At 39.0% G+C, this 27,844-nt stretch overlaps 1 protein-coding gene across 2 annotated transcripts; it reads right to left on the reverse strand.

The window, feature by feature from the left end:
• ECD (ecdysoneless cell cycle regulator) lies at nucleotides 1–26,604 on the reverse strand. 2 transcript variants are annotated; one of them, XM_063434044.1, is made up of 14 exons: nucleotides 26,514–26,604; nucleotides 22,837–23,055; nucleotides 18,497–18,614; nucleotides 16,232–16,319; nucleotides 15,803–15,978; nucleotides 13,927–14,119; nucleotides 12,362–12,490; nucleotides 11,258–11,383; nucleotides 10,076–10,161; nucleotides 5,809–5,915; nucleotides 4,171–4,354; nucleotides 3,183–3,250; nucleotides 1,549–1,739; nucleotides 1–602 (listed from the first exon to the last, which is right to left on the reverse strand). In XM_063434044.1, exons 2-14 carry the CDS (start codon nucleotides 23,039–23,041, stop codon nucleotides 360–362), a joined length of 1,914 nt encoding a protein of 637 aa, XP_063290114.1. In that variant the 5' UTR covers nucleotides 23,042–23,055; nucleotides 26,514–26,604; the 3' UTR covers nucleotides 1–359. The 2 variants fall into 2 exon arrangements, with proteins under 2 accessions (XP_063290114.1, XP_063290115.1); XM_063434045.1 differs by lacking the exon at nucleotides 26,514–26,604 and adding an exon at nucleotides 23,152–23,199.
• Between the last annotated feature and the right edge of the window lie 1,240 nt (nucleotides 26,605–27,844).

Genomic DNA, 27,844 nt, shown 5'->3' on the forward strand with positions numbered 1-27,844 from the left:
CTCATTTTAAAAGCTAAGTGTATTTCAATATTAAGCCAAGAGAATCTTGCAAATCTTCTCAGTGTGGAACTTAGTATTTAAATCTTACCAGATTTAGGATCACTTAAAAAGAAACGCACATAGGGGTCAGGTAACCAAGATGAAATCCTCTAGGAACGTACAAAATTAGTTTGGATAGTATACGTTTGAAGACTTTTTACCGGTTTCGTCTCACAAGTTTACATTGTTGTGAATAAAACTGTGGTGTATGATTTGAGATAAGATGTGATAAATAAGGGCTTTTCATTTGAGCTTGATTGTGGAAAATGTTCACCTTGAAACTCTTAAATATTATGCCTACAGTTTATGATTTAGATCAATCAGTGCAGAATAGTGTCTGCAGGTGTGTTGTGGTCCGTATTGTCAGGTAGATGGACTCCCATACTCTGTAAGATATTTGATGCGGGGCCTGCTAGTCCAGCCTGGGAACTGTATGATTCAAGCAGATTTGTCACCAGATTTAAATCTACATCCACTGGGGCAAAGCATTGTTCTTCAGTAGAAAGGTCTTCCTCCGAGTTAACTTGGTCGGTTGTAGAGGTCCCTGCCTCTGCAGACTGTCTCTGTTCAAAAGAGAAATTGTTTTAGAATATTTGCCATTTCATGGAATTTATACAGTTATTACTCCAATATTCCATTGTAATGGTGATAATGATTATCTCCAGGGATATTTACCAGAGAAAGTTTAAAATCCTGCAATGCCTTAAGTAGGTTCCCAGTTTTGCACACATAAAAGGTTAATGCATTCCAAAATTATCTGATATACACACATGCACAGCACATGCGTAGCTAAAATTCTTAGTGCACTCTAGTCAGGTTTTCCTGTTCACAGTGTGCTCACTGGCCTGGTGTGTAATGTAAAAATAACAAGAACAAGGAAGGACACCCAGACGGAGAATCCACATAACTGGTAAGTAAATAATCACAGTAAGGATCAGCATACTTTAAATGGACTCTCCAGTGCCTGAAAACAACCCCCCCCACCCCCGTCCCATGTTGCTGAAGGGGTTAAAACCCCTTCAGTGACTTACCTGAATCCAGCACTGATGTCCCTCAGTGCTGGGTCAGGGTCCGCCCACGCTCCTCAATTATTTAATGCTTTCCTATGGGGATTCCAGCGATGCTGGAGGTCCTCATGCATAGTGTAAGGACGTCCAGCACCGTTTAAAAAACACTTTTCGTGTTTTAAGAACCCGGAAGTCCCTCTTGTGGCTAAAAAAAATAATTACACTTGCAGGGTTAAGGGTGATGGGAGTTGGCACCCAGACCACTCCAATGGGCAGAAGTAGTCTGGGTGCCTGGAGTGTCCCTTTAAGGAACCTTAAGGTGTACAGATCCTTACGGTTAGGTGGATTCCCTGTCTGGATGTCCTTCCTTGTTATTCTTAAACTTATAGGGTCCAACCCAGGATAGTTTGGTACTATCCATACGGACAAATCACCCTGCTGAACTCTTGGGTCCAGCAGGTGGTTCTTTTTTTGTTTAATATAAAAATATATTGGATCTTACCTTTGTCTTTGTTGTGAAACTTTGCCCAATATTTGTCTGAGCCAATTCTTGATCCATAACATCCATGTAGGACCGCAGACTGCCTAAAGCTTCAGATGTAGGTGGTATTCCCTCTTCCTCATCACTATCCAACAATTCAAAGTCTTCTTCTTCGTCTAGATCATCTGAATCCAACTCCTCTGGACTAGACCCTATGAGTTGGGATCAGTGCATTTGAAGAACAACATGTAGATAAAGATTTAAAGTGAACTTTGTAAATATCACTTTTAAAACCATACATGAAATGATTAGTATAAACACAAGAATACTGTATATAATACAGAAACAATACCTATACAGATGTAAAACATTTAATTGACAAGATCTATCGTCAAATCATTCTATCGACACCCCTGCAACGTGATACTAAAGCCATTCTAATACCACTTCAACCTGCTGCTACTACTACTTGCAGAGGCTGAATACTGCAGAATGAAACTTCCACATTATTTGAACTGCAAGAGAGGGCCTTGTTCTTTTTGGACCCACCCAACGTGCATGGGGGGAGCAAGGTGGGGGGAAGAAAAGAAACACAATGACAATTGCCTGCTTCAGTCTAAAGAAGAGAAAGGGCTCTGGTATCCATTCAATGGAGGAACGGTTCAGATTTGTTTCACCATATTTTGCACCAGCGTGGATTTGATTTAAATCACTAGTCCGAAAGGTTCAATTTAAATGGCTCATTCTTGCTGCTCGTTATAATTTAAATATTTTTTCTGATGCTGGGTGATATGCATCTGACTTTTGCAGAGCTACATGAGGTAGATGTAGATTCCACTGGTCATTCATTTTTGCTGAGAGCATCAGCTGAGTGTTCTCAGCCAATGAATGACCCTCTGTACAAACAATATGCATAGAATTGACATTAGCCAGCCCAGAACTCTTGTCTTGGCTCATGACATTTAAATGCCACAGCTGGAGGCGGAGTTACACCCATGACAGCAATATAAAATATCTCCATATGTGCAGAATTTCAAACTGAGAAGCTGCACATACAAACTCAAAGCACCATGACCACTTCACATCACTGAAGTGGCCATGGTGTTTAGAGTTACCCTATAAGGTGGTGTTCATTGTGTGTACATAGATTTGCAGAATAATAATGGGATTAAGGTCTTTTTCTGAAATGTGTATGTTTATAACATTTCATTGTGATAAAAGTGCAGGTTTGCTCTACGGCCACAAGTTCAATTAACTTGTAATCATGGAATTTATTTGCCAAATATGATAATTTTGCATGAATGTACAGCCTCATGCTACATAAATAATCCCTGTTTCATGCTGAATAAGCATTAGACTATATAACCTGATATAACCAGATAGATTTGGCATCCAAAAGCATTTTATTAAAATAAATTATTAAAACTTTTTTTTTTTAAATAAATCTGATATTTTGGATTTTTGTTCTAAAAAATAAATAGATTTGTATTCACCCTGTTTTTCATGCACTATTCTGGGGCAAGGCCATACAATTGCAGCAATGCTCAATTTTTATAATATATTATATCTCCCATACTAAATGCATCAAATCCAAATTAAACAGTCAAAGTTCAAAAATAGAAAATCATGGAGAAAATGAATCCATCAAAACTTACCCAGAATTTTTTGCAACGCTCTTTTAAAAGAGTCTAGATCAAAAGTAATTGGAGTTTCAGGCAATTCCCTGGTTATAAAAGGAAAACAAATGGAAAGAATGAGGGTTAAAAGGGAATACTTCACAAAAAACACAGCAAAAAATAAAAATAATATAAATATATTAAACATTTTGGAAACTGGTAAAACAACCAGATGCGATGGCTCCAACAGTGTTATTCACGAACGTCAGAACACCCATAGTCTGGATTAGCAAAATGTAGATGCAGATTTATCAATGGCTATAGTTTGCAAATCAGCCAGATATCAGGCTGTCCAGATGCAATCCAACAGATAATATCTGGAACTGAATTATGGAAATGTGTAACTGAATGCTCAAATTAAACAGAATTTGCCACTATCTGCCTGAAAATCCAGTTCAACCAAACTTACAGAGCTGGGCAAAACTAAATCTGTAAGCAGATAGTGGCTAATTTAGATCATTCACAAGTGGGGCGGGAGTTAAAGGGACACTCCAGTGCCAGGAAAACAAACAGTTTTCTTTTCCTGTCACTGCAGGTCCCCTCTCCCTCCCACCCCCATCCCAGGTTGCTGAAGGGGTTTAAACCCCTTCAGTGACTTACCGGAGTCCAGCACCGATGTCCTTCGGCGCTGGTCCAGGGTCCGCCCACATTCAACCGGACTTGCCTTCAGTAAATATGAGAAGAGCAAATCCAGATTAAATGGTTTTTTTTTTTCGTGTTGTATTATTATTATTATTAGTGTTTTAACATTTTTAATTTTAAAAAGGATGAACAGGAAGAAAAAACAAAAAAAAACAAAAAAAAAACACCCCAAATAAACACTTTTGCGGAACTATTTTTTTAATTGACAAAGTACAGCAAAGATGTAAGATTATAATAATATATAAAAAGTGTTATGCTTCTGATCATTTAAAACATACACGGTGTGTATATATAAAAACACACACACAAAAAAAGAAAAACCTACCATGGTACCTCTGCTCCTTCATGTGATGAGACTTTTGATATGAATGCTTTCATGCTCTCTGTCACTTCGGATAAATCATATTTCTGCTCACTGATAGCGGAAGCAGGAACAGATTCCATGGGGCCTGCAGCCTCTTGTAAGATCTGCTCCAGTTTTTCCGGAGAAATATTCAACCAGCTGTCATCTTAAACAGACCCAATACGTTAGCTCAGTGGGAATGTGATCAGGCAGACAGTACAGAAATTAGATAAACTGGCAATTTTATTGGATTTCATACACCAACAGTGACCCTCTGCAGTGGGATTTCGTTCATATCGGATTAAGTCACATTGACTTATTAGCAAAGCGATACTGTGTTTAGGTGTACTAGTCATGGTACACACTAGTTTCATTTAAAATAAGAGCAGAAAATGTAATCCGTATATTGTGTTAGCAAATGTACAGATTTTGATTTCAGTAGCGGATGGTGACTTTTCAAGTTGGTGGGGTGCCAGATTTGACACAGTCAAATACACATGTATTTAAATCTGTCCCTAAATATGTTACTGAAGTATAGGAATATGTGTATATGGCTCTTCTACCTCCAAATAGGTGCACAATACCATGTATAGGGAATAAAACATATAGACATATAAAATAAATTGGCTATTTTGAGGCTAAACTCAAATTACAAGTGTAGTAGAGAGTTTAGCCACAAGATGCCACCAAAGGATTACTTTTAAAAAACATTTAACAGTAAAATGAAAAGTTGATTTAATAGAAAAACATGTATATTGAAGCAGATAGCTCTGCATTCAGATTTTTAATTATACAATATTCTAATGAGGAGGAGCAAGAGCTATCGACGGCAAGCCCCAGATGGTAAAGCGGTGCCTGCCCCCAGTCTTAAAGATAACAATGCAGCCTGATGCTGCAACATAGGAGGAAGCCAGTCCTTGGCTATGTAAACATGGCGGCAGCACCTGGTAGTAAAGCAGTGCTTCCCACCAGCCTTTGTGTCTGTGCTGCTGCTGGAGGGGAAAAAGGGAGGGAGAGAGACACTTACTTCATAGTCCAACTGCACCAGAAGAAGTGGAGTCCTGACAACTCCAACTCCTGGTGTAAACAGCCAATCAGAGCCCGGTAGGCAGGTGCCTATTTAATGCCCTAATGAGCTCCATTAGGAAACAATAGGGGACTGCCAGGCAGCCAATAGTGGTAATACTGTATTATGTATTTCATTGCTGGGGGCTGTGGAGGCAGAGAACACTTTAGGGATACAATTTTGTATTCATCTCACCTCTATAGGCAGTCTTCCAGACAGTTACCAGATGTGCTTCCTCTGTTACAAAGAGTCAGACCTGGTTCTCAATTAAATGCTACTCCTAGAGAGCATGCTTGTCTGTATTAATAACGCTACAGTTAAATGCTACTCCTAGAGAGCATGCTTGTCTGTATTAATAACGCTACAGTTAAATGCTACTCCTAGAGAGCATGCTTGTCTGTATTAATAACGCTACAGTTAAATGCTACTCCTAGAGAGCATGCTTGTCTGTATTAATAACGCTACAGTGTGCCTTTAATTCTATTTTTTAGAGGCCCTTTAAATATTTTAAAGTATAATGGTAAAAATGTTACTGGTTTTCCTCACTCATTTACCTTCATCTGGTGGCAGATTCCCCTCATTCCTCTTCATTTCTTCTATGTTAATGGGTAGTGTATTCAGCAGGCACAGCACTTGTTCACCAGGGCTCTCAGTTACAGAGCTACCAGTCCAACCAAGTATAGGGAAAACAACAAACAGCATTAACAGATCCTTCACTAACCATCATAAACAAACAGGTGGGATGGTCTTATAAAAAGCAGTCCTTAATCATCACATACAAATTCATATTTGTTTAAAGACAGAACAATCATTCAGGCATTATGGAATTATTATTTTTTTAGTAATCATTCTGGAGTTGCAGCCATTATAATCTCACAATTCAATTGTAAAACCCATTTGTAGGTTCTTTCACCTGCCTGGTAAATCTTTTTTTACTGGTGTTTTATGCTGTAAAGGTAAAGGATATGATGCCCAGTTCTACCAAGAATACTTTAAACGGACACTCCAGGTACCAATACAACTTTAATGCATTCAATAGATTTTTGCCATATTAATATGCAGTATTTGCATGCTAAAACCTTTACAGTTTGTACAAAAATAAATGTTTTGCAGAATGCTGCACCCTAACCCATTCTGTTTAGCCACACCACCCTCATGCCAGAAATACTTCTTTATCAAATGTATGCACACAGTCTTCAGCTCCAACAACACTGAGTGAGCTACTTTCATTTCAGAAACTGACTGCAGACAGTCAGAGAAACTGTAAACAGGTAGTGATATGCTTACTATATGCCTTCCTGGGTGTCCGCTCTTAATGCAGGTTGCTTTGTAATTCTGTAGGCTGAACGGTGTACATACGTCTTCTAAGGAAGTCTTTTTCTGGAGTGAGGGGGTGTGGCTAAATAAGCAGGCGTATGGAGCAGCACACTTTTTTTAATGCAATTTAAAAAAAAAAAAAAAATATATATATATATATAGCATATTAATAAGGCCAAAATGCATTAAAATAAACAGTTGTATTGCAGGGCATTTGCATAGTTACATAGCTGAAAAGAGACTTGCGTCCATCAAGTTTAGCCTTCCTCACATATGCTTTTCCTGTTGATCCAAAAGAAGGCAAAAAACCCAGTCTGAAGCGCTTCCAATTTTGCAACAAACTAGGAAAAAATTCCTTCTTGACCCCAAAATAGCAGTCAGATGTCTCCTTGGATCAAGCAGCTATTACCCCACTAATTAGAAATGATATCCCTGTATGTTATGTTTTTGCAAGTATTTATCCAATTGCAGTTTAAACATCTGTATAGACAGACAAAACCACCTCTTCAGGCAGAGAATTCCATATCCTTATTGCTCTTACTGTAAAAAAACCTTTTCTTTGCCTTAGATGAAATTTCCTTTCTTCAAGCCCAAATGTGTGACCTCGTGTCCTATGTATAGCCCTGTTTATGAATAGATTTCCAGATAATGGTTTGTACTGGCCCCGAATATATTTGTATAATGTTATCATATCCCCTCTCAGGCGCCGTTTTTCCAAACTAAAGAGATTTAAATTTTTTAACCTTTCTTCATAACCAAAATGCTCCATTCCTTTTATCAATTTTGTAGCTCGTCTCTGCACTTTTTCTAGTGCCATGATATCTTTCTTTAGAACAGGTGCCCAAAATTGCACAGCATATTCAAGGTGTGGTCTTACCAGCGATTTATAAAAAGAGGCAAAAGTATATTTTCATCTCAAGAATTTATGCCCCTATTTATACATGACAAAACCTTACTGGCCTTAGCAACGGCAGATTGACATTGTATATTGCTACCTAATTTATTGTCTATAACAATTCCCAAATTCTTTTCGTGTGTGGTTATCCCTAGTTCACTACCATTTAGGGTGTAAATTGATTGTGCATTCTTAACCTCGAAGTGCATAGCTTTGCATTTTTCTACGTTAAATTTCATCTGCCATTTTAGTGCCCAGTACCCCAATCTATCCAAATCCCTCAGCAGCAAGGCAATATCCTGCTCACATTTTATTACTTTACAAAGTTTTGTGTCATCTGCAAACACTGATACATTTTTTTTGCGGATGATACTAAGATATGTAACAGGGTTGATGTTCCAGGAGGGATAAGCCAAATGGCTAATGATTTAGGTAAACTAGAAAAATGGTCAGAGTTGTGGCAACTGACATTTAATGTGGATAAGTGCAATATAATGCATCTTGGACGTAAAAACCCAAGGGCAGAGTACAGAATATTTGATAGAGTCCTAACCTCAACATCTGAGGAAAGGGATTTAGGGGTGATTATTTCTGATGACTTAAAGGTAGGCAGACAATGTAATAGAGCAGCAGGAAATGCTAGCAGAATGCTTGGTTGTATAGGGAGAGGTATTAGCAGTAGAAAGAGGGAAGTGCTCATGCCATTGTACAGAACACTGGTGAGACCTCACTTGGAGTACTGTACACAGTACTGGAGACCATATCTTCAGAAGGATATTGATACCCTAGAGAGAGTTCAAAGAAGGGCTACTAAACTGGTTCATGGATTGCAGGATAAAACTTACCAGGAAAGGTTAAAGGATCTTAACATGTATAGCTTGGAGGAAAGACGAGATAGGGGGGATATGATAGAAACATTTAAATACATAAAGGGAATCAGCACAGTAAAGGAGGAGACTATATTTTAAAGAAGAAAAACTACCACAACAAGAGGACATAGTCTTAAATTAGAGGGACAAAGGTTTAAAAATAATATCAGGAAGTATTACTTTACTGAGAGGGTAGTGGATGCATGGAATAGCCTTCCAGCTGAAGTGGTAAAGGTTAACACAGTAAAGGAGTTTAAGCATGCGTGGGATAGGCATAAGGCTATCCTAACTATAAGATAAGGTCAGGGACTAATGAAAGTATTTAGAAAACTGGGCAGACTAGATGGGCTGAATGGTTCTGATCTGCCGTCACATTCTATGTTTCTATACATGGCTTTCAATGCCCATTTCAAGATCATTTATAAATATGTTAAATAGAAGCGTTCCCAAAACAGAACCCTGAGGGACACCACTTACCACTTTTGTCCAGCTTGATAATTTACCATTTATGACAACTCGTTGTACTCTATCCTTAAGCCAATGTTCTACCCAAGAACAAGAATATTCATCTAGACCAATTTCTTTTAGTTTGAAGACTAACCTATTGTGAGGAACCGTATCAAATGCCTTGGCAAAATCCAAGTAGATCACATCCACTGCAACACCCTGATCTATATTTCTACTTACTTCTTCGTAGAATGCAATTAGGTTAGTTTGACATGACCTATGTTTCATAAAACCATGCTGATTATTGCTAATAACACAGTTCTTCCCAATGAATTCCTGAATATTATCCCTTAATAGCCGTTCAAATAATTTCCCAGTCACAGAAGTTAAGCTCACAGGTCTATAATTTCCAGGCAAAGATTTTGAACCCTTTTTAAATATAGGAACAACATCTGCCTTCCTCCAATCCTCCGGTACAATACCTGAAACAAAAGAATCTTGAAAAAATGAAATGCAGAGGTTCACTTATTTCCCCACTTAGCTCCTTAAGTACTCGTGGGTGAATACCGTCAGGCCCCGGAGATTTATTTACATTAATTTTCTTTAATAGCTGTAGCACCTTGTCTCGAGTTATCAAATCACAAGTTATCTGCAAGTTTGTTGCAGCAATCATTTGCATATCTCTTGCCATAGGATCCTCATTAATAAATACTGAAGAAAAAAAAGTTATTTAAATTTTCTGCCTTTTCCTGGTCTTCATTGACTAACAGACCCATCTCTGTTTTCAGTGTACCTACACTTTCATTTTTTGTTTTTTTTAGAATTAATGTACTTGAAAAATGTTTTGGGGTTGGTTTTGCATTCTTTGGCTATCAATTTCTCATTTTCTAGTTTAGCAAAGTCTGGAAGTTTAGTATAGTACCAATCTCAAACAATAGCAAAAAGCTACAAGAAATATATTGTAAATGTCCAATTAGCACATATAAATTCAATACAACCAATTTAAAAAGTATATAGATGTATACACACCCTAATGTATAAAAAATGTCATAATTACATGTATCAAAATCATATCTATTATTTCCAATGGTCACAATTTTTTTTGCATATTTAAACACTTTATCACAAATCGTCATGGTTTTCATGCTTCCTGGGTTTATTCCGCAAACAGAATGTCAGGAAGACATGGATGATTTGGCCAGTGAACAAATCACCATTTAATTTTTGATGGGGAAAAAAAAAAACACCAAAGGATCGTACCATAATTACAGATGTGAAAGCAATGCTGCTTACCTTTCAGGCCTGAGCACTGATTGCTGGAAGTAAATTTCCGCCTTCTTAAGAAGTTCACAATACAAAGCAGAACCCTCCATTTCTCCCTGAAATAAACTTGACGTCATCAGTAAAAATGATCCATTATTTTTTACATTTAGGGCCCCTGTTTCATGAAAAAAAATAAACAGTCTCCTCAACATAGCCCGATCTGCCTTCCACTTTGAATGAGCATTCAAAATTAGTGAGGCAGGAAACCCTGCTGGCTGGCTGACAGCTTGGAGTGTGCCACTAAGAACTTTTATAGAAGTGCAGATTTTTCTAGTTAACCCTCAAAGCACTTTACTAACCTAAAGTGTTCTTTTACATAGCCCATGTGGGATTAATACAGAAAGGGTTTACTCACTAAACTCTGAATTCAAATCTGAATTGCAAGATGTAGGCAAAAATAGGCAATTCGGGAAGTTTTGCAATTCGGGATAGTTCTGCTATCTAAGCCTCAATTCTTTCCAACAGGATTTGATTTCACTACTTTAGGAGTAAATCCTATAGTCTATAGAAAAGTGAATTCTGTATCTGAGAGTGAAGTCTGATTCCAAATGGCAATGTATTCATGCATTTTAAATGTATGCTTAAAGGGATTCTCCCGTGCCAGGAAAACATATTCGTTTTCCTGGCACTGCAGGACCCTCTAGTGCCCCTCTACCTACCACCCCAAGTTGCTGAAGGGGTTAAAAACCCTTCAGTGACTTACCGGAGTCCAGCGCCGAGGGTCAGGCTCCGCCTATGCTCCTCCCCGGCCGCGCATTAGACCTCCCAATAGGAAAGCATTGAATAATGCTTTCAATGCTTTCCTATGGGGATTTCGGCAACGCTGGAGGTCCTCACATAACGTGAGGACGTCCAGCGTCGTTTTAAACCACTTTTCATGTTCTATGAACACGGAAGTCTCCTCTAGCGGCTGTCTAGTAGACAGCCGCTAGAGGAGGAGTTAACCCTGCAAGGTAAATATTGCAGTTTATGAAAACTGCAATAATTACACTTGCAGCGTTAAGGGTGATGGGAGTTGCACCCAGACCATTCCAATGGGCAGAAGTAGTCTGGGTGCCTGGAGAGTCCCTTTAAAAACAGCCCACCTGTCATTTAAATGACACAATGTACCAGAAATTACTTCTACATGTTTAACCTTTACCAAGTTCATACCTTAAAATAATCATTTTTCTTCAGGGTGTTTAAAAATCCAGTCCAGAGAGGACTCTGTAAGGGACATCGTTTAGAGTCTGATGAAGGCCTGGGGCATTTCGAACAAAGAATCTCAAAACCATGAGCCTATGAAAGACAGGCAATAAATATGTAAACTATGTTAACTAATTCAGCAGGCAACATAAATCAAGAAAAATTCTGACATACCCTTCCCAACTGATGCTCTTTGCTTCCTACATTTTATTTATACTTTGTTGTGTTCTTGCATTTGAGTTGATACAGATTTATTTTTTTATATCTCTGCCAATTAGTGGACATTGCTGAGTAGATAAAAGCCTTGATCTGAAATGGGTCCAGTTTGTATAAACAGATCAATAAATGCTGACACTACTGCAGACAGTCTTTGGGTCTGTCTAGTCTATGTTAATGAGAATACATAGAGAATTTTGCACTAGCTAAGCTTCTTCACTAGATCCTATGATAAACAGCCATTAACACATTATAAAGGGATAGTGTGAACACAATGAGAATTTCCATATAGAGACACACATCCAGAGGGGAATAAAATAAATAAAATTATATATATTTATTAACAAAAAATGATGGCTGCACTCCTCGGTCTTCTTATAATAAAATCCAAATAGCTTTATTAGATATGCATTAAAAGTGATCGACGTTTCAGCCCCATGTTGGGCTTTCCTCAGGATCAGAAAAAACAAAGTTGTTTTTTCTGATCCAGCGGAAAGTCCAACATGGGGCTGAAACGTCGATCACTTTTAATGCATATCTTAATAAAGCTATTTGGATTTTATTATAAGAAGACCGAGGAGTGCAGCCATCATTTTTTGTTACTGTATTTGAATTGCCAGCTGGCTTATGCACCCAGCATTACCAAGGATAACGTGAATGCAAGGAACCTTTTTGTTATATATATATATATATATATATATATATATATATATATATAATTTTTGTGCTTCACGGAGTGCTACTAATTATACAGTGTTCACGGAGTGCTACTAATTATAAATTTTTCTCTTAGTTCTCAAATGGCTAAAACAGAGGAGGATTCATGCAGAAGACAAAGAAAGAACAAAATGTTACCAGCTTCATTCCCAGTTCATGTGCTTTGTACTGAGGGTGTGAGATGGCAGGAAGTGTATAACCACTCCGTCTGTCTGGCTGGAACTTCTGCTGCATCAGCTGGGCATACAAACACTTTGTGAATGTAACCTGTTAAACACAGTTTGACACTTGGTTATACAATTACTTTATAGTTTGTTATATCAGAATTATAGGAACATCAGTATTTTTAGACAAAACAGAATAATAATTAACTGATTACAACCAAATATGGGTGAATTGTGCATCTTTCTTTTCAGCAAATAACACGTCTGGTTTAATGTTGGACACCAAATAGCGAGTTTTTTTTTTTCCTTATCTAAAAGTCCCCCCCCCCCCCCACCCAATTCAAACCTCCACTGTACGGAGCACGCATTCAACCTCTTTTTTTATTTTTTAAATCACTAGATTTTGTGCAAAACCAGTGATGTTAATTGTGATATCTGATAGATATAGCTATATAGACCCCAACAGTAATATTTATATTTTTATATTACTGATTTGCCATCCAGGGAAATGACTGCTTAGTGTTTAAGAGATTAAAAATGAACCTTCATAAAAATACATTTCAAAGGGTCACTATAGTCACCAAAACAACTTTAGCTTAACTAAGCAGTATTGGTGTATAGATCATGCTTCTTACGTTTCACTGCTCAATTCTCTGAGATGTAGGAGTTAAATCACTTTTGTTTCTGTTTATACAGCCCTAGCCACATTTTCCCTGGCTATGACTGACACAGCCTGCGTGAAAACAAAATGGTTTAAATTTCAATCAGGTGTCACTTCATTTAAAAGTTTTTATATCCTGCTCAGTAAATTTAACTTTAATTGCATAAAGGATGCTCTTGCAGTGTTTAGCAAGCTATTAACAGAGCAGGACATAAACTCTAAATTAAACCGAATTTGCAACAAAGTAAGTGTAAACATTAGATTACTCTTTACAGGAAGTGTTTAGGAAGGCTGTGTAAGTCACATAAAGGGAGGTGTGACTAGGGCTGCATAAACAAAGTTATTTAACTTCTAAACGGCAGAAAATTGAGCTGTAAAACTGCAGGGATACATTCTATACACCAAAACTGCTTCATTAACGTCCAGTTGTCTGGTTACAATTACATGTATGTTAGTCCATCCATTGTACAGCGCTACAGAATTTGATGGCGCTATATAAATAATAAAATAATAATTAAGCTAAAGTTGTTTGGGTGACACAAGTGTCCTTCTAATGATTGAGTAGATGTATAGGGGATCAAATTAATGGGATACATTTCTGTGTGAATTAGAACCATATGAGACTGAAAGTTTAGAGATCTGGAAGAAAAAAAAACAAAACAAAAAAAAACACCGTTTTTTTTTTTTATCATCACTAATTTCTTCTACTTGAAAATATTTAACGTTTGATTTACACTTGGCACAATTGTACCCATTTTTTTTTTAAAGCAATGAGCAGTTCCAATTTCGTTTAAAAAACTAGCTATTACACATTGTTGTTCTATTGGAAGAAAAAAAAAAAAAAAAAAAAAAAAAACACCACCACCAAGTATCCTTACTGATGTAAGGACTCGTGTTTCAGAAGGAAAATTATGAAAAACACGACAGGCTTTCAGGTCAATGGGATCTCTGAGATAAAAAGCTTGAACGGCTGCGGATATCAGATGTGGACGCTCTCTTAGAACAGCTGCAAGTCCAGCGGGAACAAAGCAATGGGCTCGGTGCAGAGAATCCTTAATTTTATCCGGGTACCTAGAGGAAACATTTTGAAAAAAGAATTAAAATGAAAAAAAAAAATGTTTCTTCCATCTTTGATTTTTTTTAATCCCTGCTGAAGCCACAAGAAATGGACACAACTATGAACTGACACAAGGGGCATATAAATAATAATAATAAAAAAACAAAACCAAAAATAAAACAGCAGGGCTATTGACTACACAGTAGAGCTAAATAAATGGCTGGCTTGGAGAATTTTTCAATTATGAGTATTCGGCCCCAAAATTTAAATTCACTCAATTTCTGATTCAGTTTGTGGAAGAACCTTACGAATGTATTTCTAGTGCACATTTGAATGTAACATTCATCCTGGACTAGGGTGGGTTAACTATAAACCTATATATTTGGTTTTGCAGTAGATGTAAACATTAAGAACTAAACAGGGTTCACAGAAGGATTGAGAAGGTATTCTATAATTTTATTCCTACACAACCATAACACCTCTAGTTTTTAGCACACGGTATTTTTCCTGCAGGTTTGAGATTTCAATGGTAGCTAATACGCTAAATTTCTTTGGCCGGAGCTTTTCCATTTTCTCCAAGGCTTCTCTAAAAGGGTTAGAGGGAGGATATTTTGTATAAAACACAGGTTTCCTATAAATTTATTTATTCATATCAGAATTTTTCTACGATTGGAACACCTCCTAACGCCACTATCAAACAGCTTGTGGTTCACACTTGTTGTTATAATTTTACTTAAAGAAACAGTTTGGACACCACAACAACTTAAAGGGATATTATAGTGGCAGGAATACAAAGCTGTATTCCTCGCACTATAGCTCCCTCTGCCACCCAGTCTCCCCCCCAGTAGCTAAAAGGGCTCAAAGCCCTCTATTTACTTACCTGATCCTAGCGCCGATGTCACTTGGAGTTTGGTCTCGGTTCGGCCTCTTCCAACGTCTCAACGAGCTGGCACTAATACACATGCGCGGTGAGTGCCGTATGTGCATTAGGCCTCACCATATGAAAGCATTGAATCAATGCTTTCCTTCTGGGAAATAGTGGACGCTGGATGTCCTCAAGCAAAGCGTAAAGACGTTTAGCGTCAGTAACCGGACCAAAAGTCTGTAAGGATCCAGGAAGCGCCCCCACTGACCGTCTGGTAGACAGCCACTGGAGGCTGACTTAGTGCTGCAATGTAAACATTGCAGTTTATCTGGTACTGAGCTGAAATGGTCTGGGTGCCATAGTATCCCTTTAAACAAAATATAGCTGTTATCGTGCCAGGAGGTCGCTGTTGCTTCGTAACCATTTAGGGTCAAACTGTTTGTTGCTCCAGCCCCGGATCATCCTGCCCCCCATACGTACATTTTATATGAAAGTGAGCTACTGATTGCTTGGTGCATCAGCTGACTGTAAAATGGAAATTACAAACTCTAGGCAATAATAGTTATTCTGTAAAATTTTAACCTAAAACAAATACAACACTTATATCTTATACCTGCCTTCCATCAGTTGTATGTGAAACATTTTGTTTAGTAAATATCCATTTTTTTTTTGTACATTTCAAATTGTACCACCTTGACACATTGTACAAAATAGTATTAAAAATAATAAAAGAAAAAGATTTAAAAAAAATAATCAAATGTAGATGGATCATGAAAGACGACTTTATGTATAAAACTAAATAAGATTGCAAAATAATTAAAAACAAAGATACCCTTCTAGCCTCCTCCGGACAGCTTTAGAAACAGAATCAGCAGCCAAGAATTTGTCTGAATGGGCAGATAATAATGCCAAAGCTTGCGTTAGGTCTATATTGGTTGCTGAGTGGTTTCGTTTTTCATCAGTCTGGCGCAATGGGATGATGCATAGTTTTCCATGGTAAAAGAAAACCTGATGAGACAGAATGATAAATGTTACAATGTCTATTATGAAATGTGGACGCAAGATACAGCTCAGCAGCCATATTCCTTCTAAGCACTTTTTGGAGCTAATCTTTTCAGCTTGTTGTATGAATAAAAAGTACTCGATTCAAACCCCAGGGTATTGTTATAAAGATTCTTATGTCGTTTCAGAGCAGAACACTGACAAGGAAGGGGTTGCAATTGGGCAGTACACAGCAGTGAAAGATGCTTTGCACTCTTACCCGATTGGAACTGTTTTCTGGATTTAGCCATTTAGGCAGGAAATCAGCAGCTTCTATTAACAAAAACTCTCCATCATTGTCCTCAATCCTGTTAAATAAAGACAATTCCATGTTATGGTTCCTTTGTTAAACAATTTGCAAAAGGATGGTATTTGTTCCATTTACCTAGAACATGAGAAATTAGCCAATAATTTAGACACAATTGGTTCCGCTTCACGGTTTAGCAGGTTTGCACTTAGATGTGATCCCTAACTTTACTAACACACACACACACACACAATGTCCAAGTCTATCTTTAGTGCAAATTAAATCATCTGGAGCTTCATAGTACAGAATATGTCAGTGCTGTACTCTGGAGGGTGTGAGACAGCACAAAACTGAGGTCTATGGAGGATCCAGCAAAACCATTTGAAACCTCCATAGATCTTGTCTCACGATGAGCTGGAAGAGACAAAACGTTACAAGTTTTGTCAAGCAGAGGAAAAATACACACGGCAAAGTAGTCACTAAGGCAATTAGAAAATTGTTCTGTCATACTTACCTCATACTTGTAGACTTGCCATTAGAAATTGCTATATCGTCTTTACCAGTATATCTGAGTGATCTTTGCATAAGCCTGATAGCAACAAACTTATTTAAAAGTACATTGGCGGGGGCGGCAGCGCCGGACTGCCATGATGAAAAGCCGCATAAAAGAGCAGCTCCTGCAATCTTTCACCTTTTAAGCCCATAAACACTGAATTTGTACTGATCTGATGACTGGCAGCTGATGCCCTTTGCATTAAGGCACACTGGTTCTGAGGCAAGGCTTGCAAATTGTGTTCAAGTCCCTTGGAGGGGTATTTTTCGTTGTCTGAGATGAGGCCTACTCAGGCAGTGAGTAGGGGTAATCCCAGTCCTCACCCTGTGACCCCTATTAATACTGAGACTCCAAGACTCCATGATACTGTCATAGTGACCCAAAGCTCGGGAGCCACATCTAAAATGGCAGAGACACGTGTCAAGCTGCCTATGTCAGAGGGATGGAAGACGTTCCGTCCCCACAACGCAATCTTTCGAATTTCTGGCACAAGCTGGCCCATTACCTGCTGCAGCCTTCTAAGCAGAAACAAAATAGATCCCCAGTCCGTCGCTTACCAAATCAAATCCAATGCAGAGCCTTGGCACTCTGGTTCTGGGGCAGGCCCAGACCGGGCGGATGAGCCGGACAGACATCAAGTCCGAATATGCGGCACAGAAACAGCCATCGGGTACCAACCCTTGCAAATCTACCATGGTGTCTGCCCTGGGAGATGGCTACCAACATGAGACATTGCTCCCGCTTCCTGGCTTAGCCTGCTGCATCTCCTAGATCGTTGCGACGCTTACAGAAAGCCAGATTGCAGAAGGACGATGCTAAACCCTATCGGCTGAGCCTATGCTTATTCGGACACACTGATTATCCTATACATGCCTCATTTACGACCAGCTTGCATTATGCTTACCATGTTTTAGGTTTCTATTCTAAGACAATTCCCTTGAGTGTGTCCATAATCTTTTGAGCTCTACCTGGAGTCTTACTATTTAACTACCTACTACACTCACTCACTCACTCTTGGGTGAAATGACTCTTTATTGCCATATCAGCAACCTAGCTCATTGCAACTAACTAGTTTTTACCCACTTATACCTCTTAGAGCTGGAAAGTTTAAGCCATTCTACTCTTTGTATTACTTTAAGCAATCATCACTTAAGTTTTCAGAGGGTTACTTTCAAAGTGGTCTTCAGACGCAGTCCCACTGCTCTAACCCCTGTGACTTAACGCTATATCATACCTTAAACTATGAGCAGTCTAATGGTTATGCCATACAAATATAATCCTGTGCCTGTTAAAATGCTTGCTATAGCTGTTGTGGCTCACAAAGTCAGCTTGTAAACCTATGCACAACAAAAATAAAATATATAAAAAAAAAAAACAACAAAACAAAAAAAAACAATGCCAAAAAAAAAAAAAAAAAAAAAACACTAGTATTCTCTCTCCCTTGGTCATAAAAAAATAAAATATCTCCTTTCTTTATTATCTGGAACATGGAAAACAACTTTACGTGAAAAGGTTAACACAAGTTATATATTCTTTAAAAAAAATTTAATTCAGTGGTGTAATCTTCAGAGAAGTGATGGTTCCCCTTTAATATGCTTCTGTCACAAAGTCCCCACTCTAAAAAGAAAACAAAAAACAGTAAAGTAAACCAGTGTTCAAACAATATAACGAAGAGGAAACTTTACCTTGCTGCCAGTTCTGGGAATTGCTTGGTAATCTCTTGGATAAGGTACACAATGAACCACTCGTCCTCAATATTATCCCCAAAGTAGGTTATTCCTCCAATATGAGCTGGAGTATTACCTGAGTAACAATAAAACAGAATAAAACCGTTTGAACCAAATAAATAAAACGTGGTTTCCGCAGTAGCACTGCTTATCCCAGTACAAGTGAGACACCCTGACATTGGTAAGAGCCTAATGACAGGTTTTATTTTGTTTAATTTAAATTGCGAGAATTAATATTAGCTCTTTGACAGATAAAGAATGAGTTGCCAACCTCAGTGTTTTCAAGCCACTTCAAAGTCTGCGACACACATATTGAGTTCAGGGCTGTGACATTTTGAATGTAGTATTTAAAGGGCAACTGTAGTGCCAAAAACTACTTCTGCTCTTTTAAAGAGCACACAATTCTATCTATACATTGTGCTAGCAGTTCTTGAACTAGGTTGTTCTCAGACTTGTCAATCAATTCGTCGGTATACACTCCATGCCGAAAAATCAATTGATAAAAGAGAGCAGAAGAGGCCACCCACAGGCACCATTGCAACCTGGGTGCATGCACTGTAGTTGCTATATAACTCTCTAGCCAGAACTGCTGGCACTGGATAGGGAGTGCAGAAATGGAGGGATTTAATTAACAAAGCCAGAGTTTTGACGTCATTGAGGAAGTGAATCAGTGAAGAGAGCGGGTGGACCGGAGGTGGGTGTTAGAGCAGTGTAGCACACACCTCTGTAAGGAGATTGCGCTGGGGAGCAAAAAGTCAGGTTAGAAGTACAGATTCCCTTTAAAAGGAAGGTACATAGGGAACAATCGTCAGCATGTGGTACTCTTTTCTAGCGGAGAACTCATGTAGAACTCAACTACCAGTTGGCTGTGAAGAGCAGATATGTTGTACATAGCACTCTCAAGAACAAATACAATAAGCTGTAGCTGTGTGGTTACTATAGTGTGCCTTTAACAACGGGATTACAGTTTTTTTTCTTTACTGAACGTTTTATGTTTATTTTATAACGTTTTTGCTGTGGAAAAAGTGCATGTTATTTCTGCCGGCACAAGTTCAATTAATTCGGATTAATGGAATTCATTTACTAAAAATTTAAATATTGCATGAATTTACATCCTCATACTACATAACTAATCACCATGTAATGCTGAATAACCTTTGGATTATAATGTATCTCAAATAGAAACTACTTCAATCTACTGAATAAGTTATGGTGCTCAAAGTAGATAAGATTTAAATTACTAGACTGTAAGACTATTTAAATCATGATTTTGAAAACGTAAAACATTCATTCCTGTTTGTGGTTATCTTTAAAATCAGATGAAGGTTTCAAATTTAGAGTAACTGATCTTGTTACATACAACTAGAAAACCAGAGAGATAATGATGCAATTGTTGCAAGGCAAAGCATCTAACTCATATTTGGGAGCAAATTAAAGGAACACTATAGCATATGAATACAAATCGGTATCCCTAATGCTATAGTACCTTAGTCACCATTTAGGAGACGGCTCCCCCCACCCCCTCGAGGTTTAAAAGTTAAAGGAGCACTTCACACCCATCTTGCTGATGTACTTTATGGGCACGAAGTATCCAATTTGAAAAGCACAATTACAGACTGCCAGGAAGATTTGCATCCTGCTTCCGCTAGCTCCCCTGAGCTAATGGAAGTGGCAGGCATTCTCCACTTGAAAAATGCATGCATGCATTCATTAGAGGTATATCTACTAGACAATGATTTGTACTTTTTTTCCATTAGGGCAGTGAAGTGTCCCTTTAACTTATCGTGCATCCAACCCGCACTGCTTTGTCCATGGCTGGTCGTGCCTCCTTGGCTATCACCGAGATTGATGATCTCAACCAACCCAATGCTTTGCCATAGGAAAGCATTCAGATGCTAGTGCAAAACGCTGCATTGTGCAGATCAGATGGTTACTCCATTATATTGCAAAACAAAAAGCCTCTATTGGCTATCAGTATGGCAATCATCTGAGGCAGTTAAACCTTGCAATTAAACTGCAGGATTAAAATGGGGGAGACATGGTACTTAGATCACTTCATTGAGAAGTGGTCGGGATGCCTATAGTGTCCCTTGAAATTAAACAGGTTTATTTGTGTTTCAAATTTGCAGATTAAAGGAACACTATAGGGTCAGGAACACAAACATGTATTTAAAACCCTATAATGTTAAAAAGACCATTTAATCCCCCTGCCCCCGTAAATAGAGTTACATTTTACCTTTACTCCAGTCTGCTGCTGCTTGACCTCTGATCTGCCTGCTTGGCTGACATCATCACAAGAGATTTTCTGAGCCAATCACAATGCTTTCTAATAGGATTGGCGGAGACTGTCAAGGAGGCGAAATCAGGGGTAGAGTCAGCACAAGTCAAACACGGCATTGGCCAATCAGCATCTCATCATAGAGATGCACTGAATCAATTAATGCCTACGAGGAAAGATCAGTGGCTCCATGCAGAGGGTGGAGACACTGAAATGTGCAGCACTGCCCCAGGAAGGACCTCTAGTAGCCATTTAAGGAGTGGCCAGTGGAAGTATCCATAGGCTATAATGTAAACACTGCATTTTCTCTGAAAAGACAGTGTTTACTGCAAAAAGCCTAAATGGAATGATTCTGCTCACCAGAACAAATACAATAAGCTGTAGTCGTCTTGGTAACTATATTGTCACTTTAAGGATATTTTAGAAACCTACAACTACATGAGAGAATAGTGGCAGATTGGAATAGTGGTACAGCTAAGATTAGTTTTGACACAAGAGTGGGGAAAAAAATTACGATGGGGAGAAATACATAGGAAACAATAGTCAGCATGTGGTACTCTTTTCTAGCGGAGAACTCAACTATCAGTTGGCAGTGAAGAGCAGATATGTTGTACATAGCACTCTCAAGAACAAATACAATAAGCTGTAGCTGTCTGGTGACTATAGTGTGCCTTTAAAGGACCACTATAGTGCCAGGAAAACAAACTCGTTTCCTGGCACTATAGTGCCCTGAGGGTGCCCCCACCCTCCGGGCTCTAGCGGGTGGAAGGGGTTAAACTTACCTCTTTCTCCAGCGCCGGGCGGGGCGCTCTCCTCCTCCTCTCCTCCCTCTTCTTCCGTCACTGGCTGAATGCGCATGCGCGGCAAGAGCCGCAGGCGCATTCAGCCAGTCCATAGGAAAGCATTCTCCAGACGTCCAGCGTCTTCTTACTGTGAAAATCACAGTTAGAAGCGCGGAAGCGCCTCTAGCGGCTGTCAATGAGACAGCCACTAGAGGCTGGATTAACCCATAGGTAAACATAGCAGTTTCTCTGAAACTGCTATGTTTACTGCAAAAAGGGTTAAAGGGACACTCCAGGCACCCAGACCACTTCTGCTCATTGGAGTGGTCTGGGTGCCAACTCCCACTACCCATAACCCTGCAAGTGTAATTATTGCAGTTTTTCATAAACTACAATAATTACATTGCAGGGTTAACTCCACCTCTAGTGGCTGTCTACTAGACAGCCACTAGAGGTCACTTCCTGGTCCATAGCACAGGAAACCTGTGCTAGAGCATCGCTGGACGTCCTCATGCTGTGTGAGGACCTCCAGCGTCGCTCAAAACCCCATAGGAAAGCATTGAAATTATTTTTCAATGCTTTCCTATGGGGAGACGTAATGCGCATGCACTGCATTTCCGCGCATGCGTGGCATTTCCGCGCATGCGCATTAGGTCTCCTCGGCCGGTGGGCGGGATCAGTCTCGCCCACCGGCCGACGCAATGGACAGGAGGAGCGTTGTGGAGGAGGAGACAGCAGCGAGGGACATCGCCGCTGCCTCAGGTAAGTCACTGAAGGGGTTTTCACCCCTTCAGTAACTGGGGATTGGTGGGTGGGAGGGAGAGGGACCCTCCAGTGCCAGGAAAACGGATCGTTTTCCTGGCACTGGAGTTTCCCTTTAAACCTAGCTTGACCTGGCACCCAGACCACTTCATTAAGCTAAAGTGGTCTGGGTGCCTATAGTGGTCCTTTAACAATGGGATAACAGGTTTTTTTTTCTTTACTGAACGTTTTATGTTTATTTTATAATGTTTTTGCTGTGAGAAAGTGCATGTTATTTCTGCAATTTGGATTAATGGAATTAATTTACTAAAAATTTAAATATTGCACGAATTTACATCCTCATACTATATAAATTAATCACCATGTAATGCTGAATAACCTTTGGATTATAAAATATCTTATACAGAAAACCATCTATGCATTTTTTCAACATGGCTTCTGTACACAGTGTCATGTTACCAGCAACTTTTAAGTACCTTTTTTGCTTTTATATCGGAGATTAAATGGTTGGTTTTGCCAAATATATGGTGCTAAAAAAGGTGCAAACGTAGCCAGTATGCGCTCTATGTACTGTTTAAGGATTTGCTTGCGCTGCTCTGGATCACTGGGCTCTTCAGACACTAAGAAAAGATGATATTCCACAAAATTTTCCACAACTACCATTTTCTTCTCCCCATCCATGTTGTGATATATTTCTAAAAGTAAGCAGAAATAGGGTTTACTCAGGGTTCAACGCAGAGATATATGGTCTATGGTGGCTTTGTGTAATTCATGAAAAGACAAAACATTACAATTGTTCTAGCTCCATCAAAATAGTTGTCATCCAAGAAGTTTCTTATTGAGGTATTGTGCATTTCATTTTGTAACTCCTGCACATTGTCGATTATATTAAAGAATCTGGATGTCTAGTTTCAATATTCTGCTGATACACAACACTTCCATCACTGACAAACTCACCAAAACTGGAAATTGGCACGCTAAGCAAACAAGGTAATTCATTACAAAACAGCATAGCAAAGTGTTTAGAAAAGAAATTGTCATATCAGAGTTAGATATTCTTCTAAATCATCTTACTCAGTCACATCATTACAATTGGGTTATATCTGGCCTTTCATAAGTATTGAACAAGTAAAGAAATGTAATAAAGTTCATCTTCCCTGTCAACATCTTGGAATAGGTAGCATTTTGCTTATGATTATTTTTGGTTCACCTGTGTCCTTTAGCACTTATCCCATGGGAGTTCAGCCTTTCTCTCTCTTGGGCATGGCACTGAAGAGGGGTGACCCCTGGAAGCCTCATTAGTAATTGGGGGGGGAGGGGGTACAGCTGCTGTGACCCTGTGTGGTAGCAGCTATATGGTCCGTCCTTCCCTGGACTCATGAGGGCAGTAGTTCTAGCCCAGATGTGGGGAAAGTTTATCTTATGTGCAGTGGTACTCAACCCTTTTTTATTTCTTTTTACTTTCCAAATGGGTGTTTTTTGCAGCATTTATAGCTACAGTGGCTAAGCTTTGGCTCCACAGGCTCTTATGGTGGCCATTTTAGTTCTAGGCATGGTTATGCCATAACACGTATGGCAGGAAATGTATATTCCCACCTATTTTAAAGTGGCAGTATCTTTATTCTCTTAAATTTGCAGTATTTTCTTTCTTTCTTGTTTATTGGACCTTATAGGTAAGGTATATTTTACTTTATTTTTGGCCTCTTTTCTTATTTCTTTGATATTCTTCATGTCTTCATCTGCTGAAGAGGAGTTCACCATATTGGTCTATAAAGAGCTTGCAACACAAAGGTTCGAGGTAAGCCAATATTTGTTGTATCCCTCACTATGCAATATGAAAAAGAGCAAAGTTATGGGTTTGTTCTTTAGGTTCTTAACGCAAAATGAAGAATAAATGTGTATTATGAAGCGTGCAACAACAATGCCTGTGAGGAAAGCATTTGTGTGCTGCTATGGGTACATCTAGTCTCTCTCCAGATGTCTGACGATATTAAGCAGGCTGTATCACAAGGAATAAAAGAAGCTTGCAAAGCAAGCAAAAGGCCCAGGCTCTCTGATGTATCAGATTGGGTGGAGGACTGGTCGGAGACGCTGCCACATTATATATCTGACGGGGCTTCTAGATCATGGAATCCCACAACCAATTTAATCTGGCTTCTGAATTTTCTTCTGAAGCACCAGTGGACCAGTTTGGTCCATTTACCGTTGCATAGTTATATCTGTGTTGGCGAAGAGGACCATACGGCTAAGGTCATGGGGAGCAGACGTGGCAACAAAGAACAGCCTGTGTGCAATGCCCTTCCACAGAGAAAATGCTCTTTTGCAAAGTATTTTAATTAAAGCATCAAGAAGGCGGAAAGCCTTTTTGCCACAAGAGAGAGGACCATGTAAAGTCCCAGATTTCAACAGGAGATCTTTCAGACACTCAGGATCTTACAGGGAGACAATCTAGCATTATCCAGGCAAAGATTTTCAACAATGGAAATAAGATCATGCTTCCTTGAAGACTGGACAATCCAAGCATGATAAGATCCTAGCTCATCCTCGAGTAGGCGTCAGGTTTCATCTGTTTACTGAGGTCTGGTCGTGGTCTATTCAAGATGCCATAATTATTTGTATTCTGAGAGATGGCTACTTGATGGACTTTCTCCAGTCCCTTTGCCTGCGATTCAGGATCGTGTGTAGCACTGAAATATTTTGCCTCCACTTTGCCAAGTCAAAAAGTAATCTCAAAAGGTCTCTTTCTTTACCAAAATCAAGTGTTTTACTCCAGAATCTTCCTCACACCAAAAGATATTCCTTGACAGAGACATTCAAGATGGAATCTGCCTCCTCGATCAAAGTTGTGGCACCATTGGACTGGATTATCTCCAAGATGCTTATTTCCAGGTCTCAATTAGCCTCTCATGGCAAGTTAGGTTTACCATAAAAGATAAACCTTTCTAGTTTTAAGCGCTTTCTTTCTGGTTTAATGCAGCCCCACAAACCTTTTCAAAGATTCTAATGGCTTTGGTGTCAGGAATGAGAAAATAAAATGCTTTTCCATTTTCTGGAAAACATCCTAATTCTTTCCTCAGTAAGTCTCTACTGGAACACAAACTGATATTACTGTAGATACTGATAAATCATCAAAAGAGTGACCTGGGTGCCAGATTTGACACAATCACAGCTATAGAGTTATTTTCCATTGGATCCAGAAGAAGTTAGGACAAGTTATTTTCCTCCATCATAGGTCAGACCAGATGGGCCCAATAAAACATAAGAATTCCCCAGAAATGGTTCCTGTGTCATTTCAGTCAAGTATCCCTGGATCAGTATATTCAAATTTCTCAGAAGGTGAAATTACCATTACAGTATTCGTTGGTGGAAGTACATATTTTTAACCCCTTAAGGACACATGACATGTCTGACATGTCATGATTCCCTTTTATTCCAGAAGTTTGGTCCTTAAGGGGTTAAAGGCTTCGCCAACCAGACTGGATGGGGAGCTAACCTAGATTTCATTTATGTCCTAGATTGCTGGTCCAAAGTTACAGAGTTCGTCCTACGCCACTACAAGCACCTCCTGCAAAACCATTGAGTGAAAATTCATGTGGACAACACATAAGTTATCCCAATCATCAAGGAGGCACTAACAGTATCATCCCGATGTTTTAAAACAGTTTGACTTCTTACACTAGGAGGATGTGGACGCCATGTTATATAGCCCACCATACTACTGCATAGTACTGTACTGGTTATGTTGCTTAAGAGTGCTCCTTGAATAGAAAATGTAGCATCCCATGAAAAATGTTAACACAAGTAAAAGGTGATTTTTAAAGTTTCACTTAATAGTGTAATAAGCAGAGTAGCCAAAAATGTCATTTTAAATTGTGGAATAAAAAAAAAGTATATATATATATATATATATATATATATATTTTTTTTTTTTAATCACAACAAAAGCTAATGTAAATAGCACCCCAATATAGTAATTCTATAATGTTACAAACATTTCAGATACAGTAACGCGAATATTTAGAGCTAACAGTTTAAAGAATTAACTCAAATTGCTCTCTGGCTCAAAATACCCAAGTTGGGCACTGTTATAGTAGAAATAATAATACTCAGTACTCTGTACAGATATATCTCCACTGGATTGTACCTGTCTCACCTGACTGTCCTGCTGGCTCCCTGTCACTCTCACACTTACACTCCACCAGCAGATTGAGACCGCGCGGCTGACGTCATCAACTCGCGCCTGCCCTCCCGAGCACTGTGGTGCGGTGTCCATTCGGCGCAATATTGTGACGTGTTGATGGGAGCCATGACGACTACGCAGCGTCGCTACGGCGGCCTGGCAGCTGGCAGGAGGAGGGAGTGAGGGAAACGCGAAGTAGATGAGAAAGAAGCGAGTCAAGAAAAAAAAGCGGATCGGAGAACGGGAGGAGTCCGGAGTGAGAAGGACCCGCTGGGAGAGGTTAATGGCGGGTAATGGAAGGTCTCCGCGATCGGATTAGCTCCGATCAGTCAGTCATGTATCGGCTATTCCCTAAACTGCGAGAAGTGCATTGCGCGGGATTTGTTTACTAAGCAATGATTTGTAGTGAGCTGATAAAACAAAGCGCACTATTATAGTGATAAAACTAATTCTCCAAACTCGGCGTGTGCCCTCAGCTCCTCATTAACCCCTTAACACCGCAGCCAAATGTTCAAGTTGTGAACAGAACAAAACGTAAACAAATCCTGGCATTTACGCTATATGTCTGTCCAACCGTAATTCACCTCTTTCATATTAAATGCACCCCCCCTTATTATATATCATTTTATTCAGGGGAAACAGGGCTTTCATTTAACATCAAATATTTAGGTATTGAACATAATTTAATATAAAAAAGTTATAAAAAAATGGGAGAAAAAAAGAATTTTTTAATTTTTTTTTTGTTCTATGTGACATTTTAACTGTGGATGTCAAAATACTGTTTGCTTTTACTGCAATACAATACACATATTTGTATTCAGCGATGTCTCACGTGTAAAACAGTACCCCCTATGTACAGGTTTTATGGTGTTTTGGGAAGTTACAGGGTCAAATATAGCACGTTACATTTGAAATTGAAATTCGCCAGATTGGTTACGTTGCCTTTGAGACTGTATAGTAGCCCAGGAATTAAATTTACACCCATAATGGCATACCATTTGCAATAGTAGACAACCCAAGGTATTGCAAATGGGGTATGTCCAGTCTTTTTTAGTAGCCATTTGGTCACAAACACTGGCCAAAGTTAGCGTTAGTATTTGTTTGTGTGTGAAAAATGCAAAAAACGCCAATTTTGGCCAGTGTTTGTGACTAAGTGGCTACTAAAAAAGTCTGGACAAACCCCATTTGCAATACCTTGGGTTGTCTACTATTGCAAATGGTATGCCATCATAGGGGTAATTTTCATTCTTGGGCTACCATAGGGTCACAAAGGCAACGTAAGCAATCTGGCGAATTTTAATGTG

Source organism: Pelobates fuscus, chromosome 10 (assembly GCF_036172605.1).
Source record: "Pelobates fuscus isolate aPelFus1 chromosome 10, aPelFus1.pri, whole genome shotgun sequence".
Taxonomy (NCBI): domain Eukaryota; kingdom Metazoa; phylum Chordata; class Amphibia; order Anura; family Pelobatidae; genus Pelobates; species Pelobates fuscus.

Bases quoted from the DNA above. Each gene is read 5' to 3' on its own strand.
- ECD (XM_063434044.1), bottom strand. From the start codon at position 23,041: ATGGATGGGGAGAAGAAAATGGTAGTTGTGGAAAATTTTGTGGAATAT. The intron at 15,979-16,231 runs GTAAGAGTGCAA...CTGTCTCATCAG, and splicing joins CAGAAAACAGTTCCAATCGG to GTTTTCTTTTACCATGGAAA. The intron at 4,355-5,808 runs GTAAATGAGTGA...GGTCTGTTTAAG, and splicing joins GAATCTGCCACCAGATGAAG to ATGACAGCTGGTTGAATATT.